This window comes from Haemorhous mexicanus, chromosome 13, assembly GCF_027477595.1.
Source record: "Haemorhous mexicanus isolate bHaeMex1 chromosome 13, bHaeMex1.pri, whole genome shotgun sequence".
Classification (NCBI taxonomy): domain Eukaryota; kingdom Metazoa; phylum Chordata; class Aves; order Passeriformes; family Fringillidae; genus Haemorhous; species Haemorhous mexicanus.
Window position 1 is genome coordinate 9,025,529 of NC_082353.1, and position 16,675 is coordinate 9,042,203.

At 38.9% G+C, this 16,675-nt stretch overlaps 1 protein-coding gene across 10 annotated transcripts in view; it reads right to left on the bottom strand.

Moving 5' to 3' along the window:
• TCF12 (transcription factor 12) overlaps positions 1 to 16,675 on the bottom strand; it is a 161,442-nt gene that overhangs the window by 19,071 nt on the left and 125,696 nt on the right. For all 10 annotated transcript variants that reach the window (XM_059858280.1, XM_059858279.1, XM_059858277.1 and 7 more), the window contains 5 exons: positions 11,041 to 11,146; positions 9,789 to 9,928; positions 9,322 to 9,466; positions 7,743 to 7,807; positions 3,566 to 3,644 (listed from right to left, as the gene is read on the bottom strand). In XM_059858280.1, coding sequence (XP_059714263.1) covers positions 3,566 to 3,644; positions 7,743 to 7,807; positions 9,322 to 9,466; positions 9,789 to 9,928; positions 11,041 to 11,146 — 535 coding nt within the window. The remainder of the gene's footprint in view (positions 1 to 3,565; positions 3,645 to 7,742; positions 7,808 to 9,321; positions 9,467 to 9,788; positions 9,929 to 11,040; positions 11,147 to 16,675) is intronic.

Consider the following 16,675-nt stretch of genomic DNA (forward strand, 5'->3'; position numbering starts at 1 on the left):
TTCAGAGAGCTGCAAGTAGTTACCTTTTAAAGACAAGGTTTTATTTAACAAAAAGAGTACAGCTTGCACAGCTATTAAAATTATTAAAATACCTAAATATTTCCTTTCTAATTAGAAAATAATAAAAATCTCCTATTTCATTAAAGTCCAGAGCTGCTATAATTGTGCTGGAATTCTCTTTTAAAATACAAAGAATTCACTGAGTAAGTTTATAATTACCAACTTTCACTTCACTCAGCTACTCTGGGTCTGGACCTGTAGTCTCTGTCTGCATTGCTGTCACTCCCGAACTTGGGAATAACGCTTGGAGTCCTGCTTATTTTTGCATAACCATTAATGAAAAAACTATGAAGCATTTTGGTTCAGCATAATGTTCAAATTTTCCCTTGCTCAGAACTCCATTTTTAGAGAGAGGACTGTGGTCAGGAGCACTCCTGCTATCAGAACTAAGAGTACCACTCCCTGCAGCACAGCAGCAGCTCAGGATTAAGCAGGAAGGTGGCCAGGTGAGCAGCAAACAGACTGAAAAAGCCTGTGCACCTCTTCTGTTTGTTTAGGGGCTTTAACAGAAGAAGGTCCTATTTCTGTAGTGTGAGCCCAGAACAAAACTGTGAGTGGGGCATCTCACGAAGGAGACAAAAAGAAAAGAAGGGAGGGAACAACCAACTCCTCCTGTGCAATGCCCAGCCCAACTGCAACCTGCAGCTTTCAGTCACACCTCGGCACCGCCGGGGCTCTTCCCGAGCGGTGGCACTCTGCCTCCATGGCTGCAGGTTGCCAGATGGCACCGATTTCCTGCTTGCCTCATTCCACTCCCCCTCCTAGAAGTTTGTGCATGAAATCCACCAATTATGTTAAAAAGCATCCTGGCACCACAAGCCCTGCAATTAACAACTGCAGCTTTTAGGGCAGCACCAACACAGCAGCATTAAAAAACAAATAAGCCAGGCAAGTGTTAGGATTTACAGGGGTCACCGACAGCAATCACTGCAGTATTGTTCTTCCCCTAGTCTCCCCAACACTAATCCTCTGGCTCCCCTTTCAAACACACTCAGAGCTGCAGAAGGCTGGCTTTGCATCCTCAGAACCCACCGAACCTCCTGAATGCCTCTGATCCTGCTGAAGGATTCTTAAAATGCCGAGGCTCCCACCATTCAGATCCCTATATAAACTTCACATGCGTGTACACAATCATTAAAGCTATGCAAGATGCTCAGCTCCGGGCATGTTTATGTAAAATTAGAAATTAAATGAGGGCAGGGCAGGCGAGACACGCACTATTGTCTCACAATACTTGGGGGTTTTCATCAAGTTGTTCTCCAAGCTTTTACTTAACTGAATTAAAAAACGTCATTAATCCTCATTCAGCAACATAAGAGCCAAAGAGTCAGTGATGAGCTTATGAACCCCAAGGTCTCATGACGTTGGTATCTGTCAGTGTTCCCTCTGGTAAACAGAGTGCTCCTACCCTAACTCACAATTAAAGCACGGGCAAATTATGACTTAAGCAATCTGTAATACTATGAATGCTAACTAAACTAATACCTAACTGCAAAAGGGGAAAATGACAACGAAGGCTAAAATGCTCCAAAATGTATTATTTCAGTACACACAAAACATTTGTTTTATCTGCAATAACTTTTTGGGTCAAGACAGAAAATGGCTACCAGGAGTATAAATAGCAATAAATGCAGTAGTAATTACTTCACATTGTGCTTCACCATGTTCTTAGTGACTCATCTGGGAATAAAGATAAAAGTCCAGATTCATAAATGAAGGTAATTAACTACTGGAGCAATTTACCAAAGGCTTGATAAATTCTGTATCACTGGAATTAAAGGGGATGGGAGGGTATAAATGTGAAGCAGATGCTAAGTTTGAGCCTGAAAAGGATTTCAGTATTATTTGCTTATGTCTACTACTGTCTTAACCATCAGAATCCAGAATAAGGAACATAAAGTGCAAATTTTGTACATTTCATACAGGTTGCAACAGGCAAAGACAACAACAGCAAAAGAAAAACAGATTTTAGTGACCTCAAATTTGTATTCTAAACTCAGAAATTAGCTAGTGCTTTCATGCTTACAAAACGAGGTGCAGTATCTCATTAGGCAACTCCTGAAAAAAACCTCTTCGGGATCTTTATAATTTTAAATATATGGAAATGTCAGAACTTCTTTCTTCCAGCCATAAAATATTTTCAATACTTGCTTTGATGTTAAAAAGAAAATAATAATAATTCTCTGGTCTGATCATCTGCCTTTTCAGTACAACAGAATACACAAAATGTTTTTGTCAATTGTAATCACTGAATCAAAAATCCCATTAATCCCATCATTACTCAATTCAACATGGATTATTCAATAATAGAAAAGAAATGCCCAAAGCAGCTGCTCAGGTAAGCCATGTCAGATATTCATTAATCCATTACATCCACAGAAAACCAGAGCAGTGTCCATTAAACAGGAGTGAAGCATGAATGATGGAGGCTTTGAGTGACACTGCATATAAAGATATGCATATTCACAGCCATATGATTATGACTGCATTTTGCAGGCAATACCTTTACTAATTTATTCATCTAGATTACAAAAGCATTCAGCTAAACTCATTCGGTACCCTTTTCACCTTAAGGTAATTTTATTGTTTTATAAGAAGCACAACATTTTCAAAAAAGTGACCAATGGCCAGAAGCCTGCAGGGATATATTAAACAACAGAGAACATGGAAACAGACTGTTGTATAAATGTTAAATAATTTAACAAATTGCACTATAGGAAAGAACAGGGTTAAAGTTACATCATCTTACTTGTAATTCTAGTTCTTTGTTAAACAACAAATTTAAGTCAATGGAGCTTTCACAGTCCTCTCTATATGGAGAACAGCTGTTCAACTTTTACTAGACAGCTGAGGCCACAGTGTCTGTGAAAGCTGCACTACCACTAATAGCTGTAGGCAGCTGCCCACAGTTCATCTCCACACTGGAATGCTTCTTCCCACATTCACACTACAAACACACAAAGCACAGGTGACAGAGGTGGCTGCAATACACAGCACTTATTTTAAAAAATGCCAGAAATTCTTCTCCCATAGAATGAAAACATTCATGAAATATATGAATGAAAAGCTATCTTGTGTACAAGTTGGATAGTCTCATAGCCTACTATATTTTCATTAGAGGGAACACACATCTGCTGTGTTTGTCACTGAAAGCTGACGCAGAGCTTTAACATATAGCTTTAAAAAAACCCAAATCAAATCACTCTTCTTTCTCTCAAACAGTGCAAACCCGAACAGATATCTTTATAGCCCTCATACGTATCGTCAGTTAATGCTTCCAAACATTTTAATTAGCTAATTTTCAAAGCAAGTTGCCAGGACTCAAGTGAATGCCCCCTAACAAAATGTCTATGAATCTGCATTTATAAATCTTCTTTTGTACAATGGAAAAATAGCCAAAATGCACAAGCAGTTATGCAAGGAAGTTAATGCTGATTGCACTGTGATTCCCAACAGGACATTTTCAAAACCACAAACAAGGTATTGACAAATGGCCAGTCTGTACCTGTAAGAGGCGATGGTGACCCAACTGGTGTTGATGGATTCGATGGAAAACTACTGCTGGTATGATCAGGAGAATAAATCTGATGACAGACAAAGAGATTATATATCAATATATGTTGTAATACACAGGAAAAAAAGCTGCTAGGATTCTTTTTCATGTTTTAATTGTCACTCTTGATTCTGGATTGATAAAAAATGCAATTTGATCCTTCAATCATAGCTCTGCTTTATTACACTCAAGGCTCTGAAAATGCCCAAAGAACTTTCATTTTCAAGCAGCTGTCCAAATAAGCACAGTCTGTATTTCATAGTGACACAAGTATAACTGACCTTCCTGCCCATTTAAGAGCAGCAGAAATTACAGCCTTTTTGTCTCTGCAGGGGAACGATTCACATAAGGGTTGACAGTACACAGCTAATTATATCAAACAGAACTTCAGGAAAATGCCAATGAATAACGACTTTCCAAACTTTAGAGAGAGATTTTAGCAGTCAACACGTTATCTGCTAAAAATTAATCCTTCACAAACACCAAGAAAGCATTCAGGCTCTCTTATTATTGGTACCCACCAAACAAAAAAACCTTGAAATTTTGTTCCTCTTGCAATGTATTGCAGCATGTAACATACTTCTCTCATTTCAGTATCAACTGGACTCTTGAGATACTAAACTTACAACAATTATTTTCTTGCTAATAATGAAATTAAAACCTATTGGTAAAAATAGAAGACATAATGCTTAAAGCTTTAACTAAAGATTAAAATCTCAAGACACTGGGAAAATTCATTTTATGAAGGGAATTTAATAGATTTAGAGGCTGACTATGGACTTCAGAACATATTTTTATAGGTCATCAGTTCAAACCTGTTTTACTTGAGCAGAGACCAGGATTTGTTAGTCATCAGATGGCAGTTAAAAAAATCTTCACTGGCAGTGTGGTTGATGTCTCTTCACACAGACAATATGACATTTCAGCATTTAGCTGACAATAACTTCATTAAGTTCCATATTGTATTTTCTGAACTGACAAAACCAGGACCTGATAGACCACATGCTCCTTCCTGGTATATCGTACTTTTCCATTAGAAAAGACCATCAGTTCCCTAATGGAAATGCTTCCTCCTTTTCATACATGCTAGGAAGGAAATATATTTAGAACAAACTACCTCATACTACCGGAGGAAATTCATGCATTGTACATCAGCATAAAAATAAATCTTGGGTGTCAGTACAAGAACTGCAGGGAGTTTCAGAAAGATAAGATACAGAAAATTAAAATAAAGTCAAAGGCCACAAAGTTTTCTTTGAAACTGCTCATTTTCCACAGGCGTACCTGCCAATTTTATTTTGCTGTATTTTATAACAGGGAAAATCTACAGTACAGCAAAGCCCCAACTAAAATATGAGGTCAGAATTCATTCTGCATGCAGTCCCTGGCTGCTGTGCTGTTAAATGACCAATGATGAACAACCCTGACACCTTCTGCCAGGCTTAAACGGTAACATGACTCATTTTACTGCAACAAATGAGACTCCTCCTCCTATCAGTCATGGTCCATTCCAATCGGTGGGGTGCCAATATGCCAGGGTCTAATGAAAAGGCTCTTAGACAAAAGCTGCACAATTGAGAGCCTGCAGAGCCAAACCTCGGAGCTGTTAGTCCAATTTTTTAAACACTACAGTGTACATTTCAGTTAGGCTTTGTTATGTTAATGTTATTGAGTCTAAAGCAACAAAGAAACTTAATTCATGAATTACTTTTAGAAGTCAACTTCCCTACATTTTCTTTTCTTTTGTGGAGGGACCAGTGGCTATTTAACTACCGAGACGGTACAAAGGCCTTTACCCTAGTGCTGAGGTAGGAATCAAAACATAAGTTATCACAAAGAGGTCTGATATAATCAACAAAGTTAAACAGTCCTTCTGTTTGATCTCCTCTAAATTAAAGACCAAGTGTTTTGATTTGGCATTAGGCAATGAAATAAACCAGATGTTTCTCCTGCCATATAACCCTCCATGGGCACAATCTTAAAGGGTTATTGTTTGGCAAATGTTCAGGGAAACACATTAGAAATGACACGAATACCCAGATTTTCTTTTCTTTCTATCTATACTAGTTCATTATCCAAACTAATGCATAATCCACAGGGCTTTGGGAACTTTGTGTAAATACTTTCATGTACAATTCTCTTTCTTGCCTACCCTGAGATTAAGACCACAATTATCCAGGCTTAAACCTAAAATAAAAGAACCTTTGCAAATGTATTATCTGGCCTTACATGTTTAATCACATACTATTCTGTATGGTCTTTAATACCTAAACTGAAGAACAAATGTTGTATCCTCTGATGTTTCACACATGAAAGGCCTATTGTGAGATGTACATCAACAGAATTTTAGAACTAGAAATTCCTCTCAACAGTTGCAGCAGCAGCATTTAAAGCCAAAACAGAAAGGAACATAGTGGCATCTTAAGGGGGGCGGGGGGGGGGGGGAAAGGCACGACAACCGCAGTATTTGAATAAAACTTTGTTCAAACAGAAAAATATTCTTGATTTCCTAGCTGTCAAAATTCATGGGTGTCAGCTTCACCTGCAGGAGAGCCCAGCTCCCTCCTCGCCCAGCCGCAGCCGTGCTCTCGCTGAGGGAGTGCAGGGAGTGTGCTGGGTGCGCGTGGTGCGGGGTGCGGGGGAAGCAGATGGATGAGGCGAGGGATTTGAAGTGTGCAGACTATGGCATGCACTGATAGAGCAGATGGAATGCATCACCATCAGCTATGACAGAAATGATTTATGGAATGACCTGGCTGCTCCTGCCAAGCAACAACACGGGATGACAGAAACAAGTTTCTATGACAACCAGAGCCCACCCACCAGTCAGATTAAACATTTCTGCCCTGACTTCCACTCGCAATATATTTAGTTTTTCCTCAAAACATCAGCCTGGCTTTCTCAGCTAGTGACTTGGACAAAAATACCTGAAAGGATGAGAAAATCATTTAGAAAAGGAGAGCAGTGGAAAATGTCACAAAGTCCCGCAGGTCTAACTGGCCAGCGTGTCAGACTTAACAACGAAATCTTGTTCCGGCTGCAGAACGGCAGACACCCAAATACATCTGCAGAGCAATGAACAGCCTGGAGTATGTGAGCACTGCCATTTCTAGGAGGCAAAACGATCCCAGCTCTTTTCTGACAGGTCTCAAACAGACCAAAAGAGAGCGTTAACTGCCCTCTGGACTCCCAAACTGTTATCTGCTTGCTGAATCCCTGAAAGCAACAGGAACATTTTTCTCCTCAAAGCCAGTAGGTCAGAGTTCTCCTTCCCAAAATGGACATTACAGACATTATCAGATCTGGTAATCTTTTAACATATGACCCTCTGAGGGATGTGAGGGTAACAGGACCTGCATGAATATGCACATTTGCATTCACTGGTATGAGGTGAGGGATGCAGAACCCAACACAAGGACAGTCACTTAGGGCTGCAAAGTTTGCTCCATACAAGAAATACAAAGTGCTTCCTCAGCCACATTCCCAATTCTGAAATTTCTGCTGCTGTGTATCAATTACTCTTTTATAAAGAGTACATCTGATTGTACTAATGAAAAAATAATTACTGTATGCATGCATATGGAAACAGAACTTACAGTAGATTGAAGATACTTGCCATGTTTTACATCATTCCAACAGGAGTTTAAAGTTTAAATTTATGCATACACAACATTCTAAAAGCTGTTCCATAGATTATAGCTATACAACACAGCATTCAAAACCTTTCAGTTTTGTAAGGCCACTAAAAAAAAAATTTAAACCTTGAGGCAGGATCTGCTCTAAGACTAATGTTAAAAATATTTGACTTTATCTAAAACCCTACAGAAAAAGAATTAAAATCAATTTTTTGTGATTATCTTTTACTTTGTCTAACCAGCTTTTTAAACCAGATCTGCCTCAAATCTTTTGATCACCTGAAGAAAAAGGAATTCAGAATGCATCTTCTTCAAATAAAAGCATTCTCACTTGCATTTAAAAAGGACATTTTTCTAGTATAAGAAATTGCATCATAGTACATTGTTTTGACTTCATATGTGAAATTTTTTTATTTGAAATTATCAAACGAATGACATATAAATAATGGATTAAAATATGTGTTTCAGATCTGAATATTCTAACTGCTACTTACAGATGCCAGTGCCTTTCCAAGTGCATCACCTGTCTGTGAGCTTCCAGCACCATTTCCTCTGTTTCCTGTAATGTGGAAAGTAAACCCAACACTTATTTTTAAAGCTGAAATTTTATTTACTTTTATTATTTTATTCATCACACAGAGTTGAGCAACCACTTTTTAAATGGATTTTCTGAGGAAGTCAGTGTCAATAGAATCAGTTCTCATTAGACTTAAAAATTTAATTAAAACAATTAGATTTACATTTAGATGCTCTCCTCTTAAAAGTCAAACACAGTACCACCGTGAAAACTTAAGGACCAGCAAGTGAAATCAGCTAGAAAAAGAAAAATTATTTCCTAGGATCATAGTCTAATTTTAATGAAATATGAAAAAGAAAATAAAAATTAGAAAATTACATTATTGCAGCTTATTTCTAAACTGCTATCACTGAAGTGCTGCACGTTTAATTAATTTTTAAAGCCAAATTCACAGAACAGCTCCTTGTGTGCCTCCTTGCACCCCCTGCTCTAATTCCCTGTGCTGCACTCTCATCTTTAGTTTAAAAAGTCCCTGAAAAGCTCCGATGCACCAAGCTTTCTGTCACCCCTGCTCTCAGTTGCATGTCAGCAGCTTTGCGTGCCCTTTTGCTCCACACACCATTAAGCCAAGAGGAAGTCTGAAGCCCTGCCAACTGGAAACACAGAGAGGAACTGAATCCTCAGAAATATCTGCTTTGCTGTAGAAGACAGACCCTTCAAAAGCAAATCTTCTTTCTCCAATTATCGACTTCTAAAGCCAAAAAATGTATTGAATGTGAATGTAAGCCATTCACATCAGAAATCTAAATAATACAACGCTCACTGTTTCCAAGTTTGTGACAAACTTGGATTTTCCAGCCTGAATTTCCCATGAAGATTCACTAACTGGGTTCTGTTTAAAGATTTTGGTCTAAAACATGTTCTCAAATCAAAGCTAACATAGTCACCCTAACTAAATTCCACTTCCTTAAAATGAAGCTAAGTGCAAATCCTATCGAACCAACAAGGAGCATCTACAAGCATTTAACTTCTACAGCTGTATCTCAAGATGAGCAAATATGTGCAAGGAAGACATGATCATCCTGTATTTCTTGCTTCCTAGGTGAGCACAGAGGAGACTAAACCAGCCACCATACTGGCTACTCTGTAATCTCTGAAACTGTTAAGAGAGGAATTTACGATGCACTTTATCAACCTCCCCTAAGAAGCAGCCTTCCTGCCTTTCTCCAGAGCAGCTCAGCAAACTTCAGTGCCAGAACGGCGAGCATGGACACGCACATGTACTGAACTACGGAGGGACAGTGGCCGTTCAGTCACACACATCCAGTCCCTGAGCACAGGCTTGACTGCGAAAGCAAATAAATGGCAAGTCTTTAGCTGACTGAAAAACAATTTGCCTTATGTCAGCCATACTGAGGACAGAAATATCACAGTGGGGAATTTTTCCTGATCTACAAGCATGCCATAAATGAAATCTTACTAATTTTGTGCGTCATACAGCCCTAAATTTCATTTTCTTGTAAAAAGAAAAAAAAAAACCAGGAAGAACTTTTTACCCAGAATATTATCTGATCCATTGACAGGTGGAGTGTGTGAGGCAGCTACATAAGGTGAACTGCTGGTACTGCCACGATGGAAGCTGGACATTGGAGGAAGACTGGCATTTATATCTGTAGGTGAGACCGAATGTGGGGGATAGCTCTGGAGAGAAGAGAAGCAGACATAAGACATTAAGTAGTCCTTAAATAAATGTTGATATTTTAAGATACCGAACATGTAACACCCACATCTTTATTACAGAAGAAAGGGACTCATCCAGCCTCTGAACGGACCACTAGACGGCCACAGATTTTTATTTATACAACAGACATAACTAAAAGGATATAAATCTAATAATACACAAAGTTTTTGATTCCTAACTGGTTTTTTAACTGACATACACAAGCAGCAAACGAGAAGTTAATTCTCCTAAGTTAGATCTCCATACACGACTATAAACAGATTAATGTGTGCTGAGTCTTACCAAACGGTCATGTGTGTGCAGGCTGCCGTAGCTGCCGGACTGGGACATGTGGGAAGAGGAGCCTCCAAGCATCCCACCATAGCCAGGCTGGCTCATGCCATTGGATGAACTCCAGAGGTCAGAAGAATTGTGGGTCCCATCTTTTTTTGTAGTATTTTTTCAGTAGAAAAGAAAACAAGAAAAACACATTTAATGAAGAATACTAATTTCTCGGTTCCTTTACCAGATTATTTTAAACAAATACAGAATTCAGTTACTGAGAATAATATCAGTGGCGAAATGGTGACCAGTTCATACTGCATCTTCTATTTTCATACCACCACACTGTTGCTATATTTATTTTTAAAAAACCAAAGAAACAACAGAGGCTTTATAGCTGAAATATAATCCAACCACAGCTGAGAAAATACCACGCACTTCTGCTAATTACACAGACCTTCAGAAAGGCCAGATTTAAATCAAGAGTGTTGATAAAAAGTCCAGACTGAAAGAAATAATAAAAAAGGAGGTGGAGGGATAAGAAGTTTGACCTAACAGAACTCATCATAAACATACACTGCAAAACATCTATTTACCTAAACCAAGCAATTTGTAGTCTAAGATACCCTAGCACCACAAAAATATAAAACCATTTCAAAGTAGCAGATTTAAGTAGCTGAAATGACTACATTACATAAGCCTCAGCCTGAGTGTCAGTGCAGTTTCCCTTCTGTAGCACAAACTGAAGTGCTCTGTGAATTCCCGTACTGAGACACTGAGCTCTCAATGTGCTCCAAACCCTCACCAGACTGCAGCACGAGCTAATTGTGTGACGTGAGGCTGAGGAAATGGATTCTGCTCTTGTTTCGTTCAGCACAACCCCCTTTTTTCTGGCATGTTGGATATACAAGCATTGGAGAACATAAGACTGTTAGCTGATATTGTACAGTCAAATTCCAGAAGAGTCAATAAGCCCCCACCTCATTTTTCTCTATCACTCCAGTGTGCTGCTCTGAAGCCCCTACAAATCAAAGGATGGGAATTCTGTCCATCTGGCCTGGTGTGTAATCCTTTTAGATTTCAGTCAGCAATTAATGTCATGAGAAAAACCTTACATCAACAGACAGTTCCCTTCATCTAACTGTTTCAAAAGTATATAAAACTTAACCATAGGCTCTAGCACAATATGCTCTCTTTACACTTCTCCCTTCACCCAGTAAAACGGTGTCTGACTGCAGATTTCTGCCTAAAGGACAAGTGACATTTTACCCACCTTGCATAAAGAAAGTGCTAGCAAACATACTGCTTGGTGGCTTAGGAGATGGGTAACTTGGAGATTCTCTGTTGAAATCATCAGAACTCGGGGATGGTGCATACACCTACATATTGGAGGGCAATAAAAGCAGGTTAGCAATAACTGGGTGTCGTGCATAAAAAAAACCACAACAGCATACAGATATAGAGAGAGAAAGCACAAATAAAAAAAGAACAGTGTAGCAAGCCGCAGCATTTGTTGCCCTTGTTTTATTTGCTTTTTAGCAAGTTGCCACAGTACAGAGGAACTACAGTAGAATGATCCTAACAACACACTTTCTGGTGTGCCAACTCAGCCAGGTGGCCTGATAAAAGCCTGAATGCTGATTTTGCTTTCTAAGTACATGACTCGCACAGACTTGTTGCTCAAGATAAAAAAGCAAGATAAAACAACTGGGCCCTAAACAAATTTTATTTTAAAACAACTGTATGCCTATTTGAATATTTAATTAGCTGGCATCCCAACAATCAGAAAGAAAAGAACATCCAGTGACAAATGGAAAGGTTTTAATGCAGCCGTTTTATCATCCATTCAGAAACTCGCACACCTTTGGAGAGCCATCAGAAATACACGCGTGCATGTCCTCAGGAATAATCTTAAAACTGCAACAGCAAGCACGTAATTTTCACACTGGCCTAGCATTAAAGAAAAGCAATACTATTGTTTTTTCAGTGTTAACACACCAGAGGAATGCCCGTTCTCAACTTGTGAGCAACAAATATTCTTTTCAAGTTAAAAACATAAGATGCCAAATAAACATAATGACTCAAAGTCTTTCACTGCAGCAACTCTGAGAAGAAATACAAAGTGTATTCAGGAATAAATTCAGTAAAATGAACAAGGCCCAGTATTCACAGAGTCGAGGACTTTACCCATAATTAGTTCTATACCGAATATTGCAATGATTAGAGTGTGTTAGAAGATAAATTAAATAAAAAGCAAATGAACATATATGACAGCAAAAACTATAAAAAATGTAACATCGAAACTAGAGTGTCTTTTTCCTATCAAGTAAAAACTGTGGTATTTTTAACTGTTTATCTTATTTGTTAAATACAGATGACTTCATAAATACATATATGATGAATAATTTCACAACTTTAAAGCTTATATAATGCAACTTAAAAAGTGCACTGCGCCCTAACATTCAGAAGTGATTATTTTGATCCCCTCCTATGCACGTACAGACACACATATGTTTCTACGGCATTCACAACTCTCCCTGGTCTTTCTGAGATGTTGTTTACCAAGCAAGAGAAGGGCCAGGAAAACCAAGCCAACCAACAAAAAAGCCTAAGTTCCCCTAAAAAAAGAACCATTGTCCTCCCAGAGGCTGACTGTTCTGATAGGGACATTGAGGACAGTGAAGTGGGCAAGTCCCGCTCCATTTGCATCCCAATCCCCCTCCTCCCGCTGCCGAACGCTTTTGCAGCCCTGCTGTTGTGGGAACAAATGGCCGGGATGTGCCTGAGCCAGCGCCTCTGACATCACCCGCGCCCAGGCACTGCGCTCTCGGCCTCGCTTCACAGCGGCACCATTGCAGCAAAATCTCTGCAATTCCACAATGGTGGAACCGGGACAAGGGCACGGGTACAGGGCACAGCTGTCGGGATGAGCCCTGTAATGAAAAGGGCAGCAGGTAAACAGACACCTGGTTAGGAGGAGTCAAGTGGAAAATTCAAAACTTTAAGTTACGTGCTTGTTTACCATTGGTTTTTATTGAAAACAAATGAATTTTTTTTCGGAAAGAAAGCTTTTCGGAAAGCTGCTCAATATTTTACTCGAAATTTTTCAGTTTATGGAACAGAGGTAAAATAGAGATGCTTACCAGACCTGAGTGACAGAATGACAATACATCCTGAGCAACGTTCGCAGTACATATGTATTTACTCTATATGATGAATGCATGTATATTCCATGCCTGGGACATATTTTAACAGAAATGTCACTCTGTCAAATTGTAAATACTCGCACTCATAAGACTGCAAACATATTAGGTAAAACTGGGCTTAATTTACAAGTTCTCTGTTGTGCAGAATAACACAGCATATGCTATAGCTGATGGATAATCTATCACTGTCACAGGACAGCAGTGGAAACAAAGCTTTATGACATTTAGCACTGCCATGGAGATGTACACTGATTAATGCAAAGTCACCTACAGTGACGAGTTCTACTTCTTTTTAACTGCAACGCTATCTATGAGATTTGTAAATACAAGCTTCAGACAAATTTTAACATTTTACATAATTGGGTGATTTATAAAAACTGATTAAACACTATCTCGAAAGGGGAATTAAAAACTCCTACAAATGTATAATTTACAAATATGTATGTACAAGCCATTAACATAATAAAAATGTTATGAATTATATAAAAGTAAAAGAGGCCCTTCCAAACAGCTACATGAAAGTCTTAGCACAGACACATAACTTCATATAGTTCCTGCTTGTTTTGGTATCTTAACTATAGCTTGCAAAAACATAGCTGCAATGTTATGAAGCTGCACTTGTGCCAGTCTAGATTTTTCAGATCAAAGGGTTCCTGCGGCAAAACACAACTGATGTGGTCTCAAAGACTTCATTAACTCCAGATGTGGGGAAATAGCCAGCCAATTCCACAAAAGGAGCGAGTCTCTTTTAGTTACAATCAGAACTACCCACAAATTAAAACCAGGCCTCTGATGTCATCTGATCACCTGCAGATGAGCGCCGGGTTTTTTCTGGTTAATGACCTAATCATAATTTTTGTGCTGCGTTACTACAAACAAAATTTAAAAGCAAAGGAGAAATTTTACTAAAATTAACCCAAAGTCTATGAGATGCAAAATACAAAGGTTTTAAATAAGAAAGTTGACAAAAAGGATGAAATTTTATTTTTAAGTGGGGCCTGTTCACTCTGAAAGGCCCACAAGCAGTGGGACCCCTACCCAGCCAAACGTACCCCGTGGCTGCTGGCACGGCTGTGCAGAGGCTCCCCAGTAGGACTTGGTGTCCTACTTAAAGAGCTTTCTCTTCTGCAACAGCTGAGTAAGGCAGTTAAAAATATGACGTGGCTGCTCAAGACGGCCTCTTTTAGCTATTAAACTGATAACAGTGACATCCAGGAGGCATCAAACCAGTTTTTCCTGGCTGACATTCCCACTAAGACAAGGAAGGAATACTGTTAAAAGGTCAGCCTGTTTGCAGTCTCCTTGAGGAGGGCTGTCTCCAGCAGGTAGAAGAGGAGCCCATCTTTAATCCCCTCAAAAGCGCTGTGCCCAAAGGCACCGAACGGAACGTGCCTCCATGCTGACAAGCAAAACACTCTCCCATTATGAATGGGAAATTCCCTTCCGATAAACGCAAGCCAAAACCAGTTTTTTTACATGACTTATCAAGTCTTGGACCCGACTTTTTTGGAGCTGTGCTAATATATACATCAATAGTAATGCTGCAGTGCTCCTGAAGGGTTGATAGCCTCCGCTGAGGCAAGCAGGACAAACGGGTTGCAGAGGATGTCAGGTCAGAGACTCACATCAGTCTCTCCTGCACTCTGAATTGGTTTACATCTCTCCAGCAGGAAAAGAAGGATGACAACTCAGATTTCTTTATCTGGGGTAGTGGTGGGGCCTAACTTCAGAGCTCAGAGACATTAGCTGCATGACATCAGATTTTTAATTTGGGATTTTTAAAAAAAAAATTTTTTTAACCAAAACAAAAACATCATCCCAGTTCTGAAGTCTGCCTTGGTGATTACCACAGGTAATGAACACCACCGTGAAACTTATATGGACCTAATATATCTAAAACATTTCAGATATTACTCACTGTTGCTTCTGTTTACTGATACAAGCGCCAATAACTTCAACAGTAATTTGAAGATCTGGGTTTACCAAATTTTATGCTATGTAAAACTTCCAAGTCTTGTTCTATAAATGCATTTAATAAATATAACACTTAGAGTCCTGTTGGCATCCATCCTCTCAGGCAACTTTCCTGTTTCAAATTCTTAAATATTTATCAATGTTTAATATTAATGTTAAAAGCAGATTAAAAAACCAGCAATGAAGCAACCAAACCTACTTCCGATGAGCTCATGCTAACTCTCAAGACCAAGGCTCCCACCACACACACTGTTTATGAAATTATGAATTATGTTACTCATTTAAGCATAGTTATTAGCAATTCTTGGAAGTTCAGGAAAATATTTGTCAAGCTGATTGAGACAGAATTTTCTGAAACCAGTAAAGATGAATAACCTATTCTGTAGCTTGTAAACTCTGCTAAGTAGCCTATCTGCATTCCATCAGCATCAGTCATGCAAGTGTGCACTGATGAATGATTTGTACATGTGGCAGAACTTTACAGAGTATTATCTGCAGGTTTTGCAGCAAAAGCTAATTTCACTGAAAGGCAGTTCTAGGAAAAGGAACCTTGTTTCCATGTTTATTGTATTTCTGACAAAATCATATACTAAAACTTCAGGAATGTAGAATATTAACTACAGTTTTCCATGTTCCTCTTTACAGCAAGACAGAAGCTTCAAAAAAAAAACCAAAAACAACCTAACCAAACCCAAGATCCAGTCTAAATTCTTTTCTAACTGATATTTAAGCAAGATTATAAAATGAAGAGCCCTAGTGTATTAAGTCAGTATCACCCCATCCTCAAACATACTTCTGATTCCAATATCAGGTGTAAAGGTCTTTGTACTTAAAAAAACCTTCTCACCATCCAAAATGAAAATGAAAGACTCCTTTAAGAGAACAGTCCTGTCTGCAAATAAAATCATATTTTTTAAGGATGGTATAAAATCCAAACTTCTTAGAGTAGCTAAACTGAATTCCATCTTAAATAAATGTTTAGGCAGTTTAGGCATGCTACACATGCCTATTTGGGTATTTTTGAAATGCAGAATCCCACTGTAATGATGAACAGCACAAGCACTTCCTAGCTTCTTCCCAAGGGAACGACAATTTTAAAGTCATGTTAAAAAGCAAGAGACAAACTTAGCAAAAATCTCAAATTCAGTATAGAGAAACCTTCTGGTCTGGTCTGTTTTTTTATTATTAGTAGTTTTTATTTTTATTGTAGTGTGAACTAGAGAGGGAAAGAAAAAGAAGGTAAGGCAACAAAAACAACATTAGGAAGAAATACGTGTTTATAGTGCTTGAAGATTCTTTTTATATTTTATTTCCTAAGCAAAATCTCTTCACCACACTCTTCAAATCATGCTGTCACTAAGGGACACATGCAACTATGTCTTCAAAAATTCCTGATTGAATTCAGATTTTCAGGAAACGAAAACCAGAACACTTGAACTACTTTGCCTGTTTCTTAACCTGTTCCCCGCATTTCAGAAGGCTGCTCGAGCTGCGGGAGGAATCCCCAGCACCAGCAGTGCCCTCAGAAACACGCAGCAGTGGATACAGGCCATCTTTTCCGTTTGTCCCTCAGTTCTCTGAAGCCACTCTCTGGTTCTGCACCTCCAGCACAGACTATTGTATTTCTCCAGCCAGCCCTTGCTGTGCACGTGCTAACGGGAGCCAAGGCAGGGAGCAAACGGGGCGTGTTCCTCCTTGGAGCGCGTTTTGAGAAACACAGATCTGCCC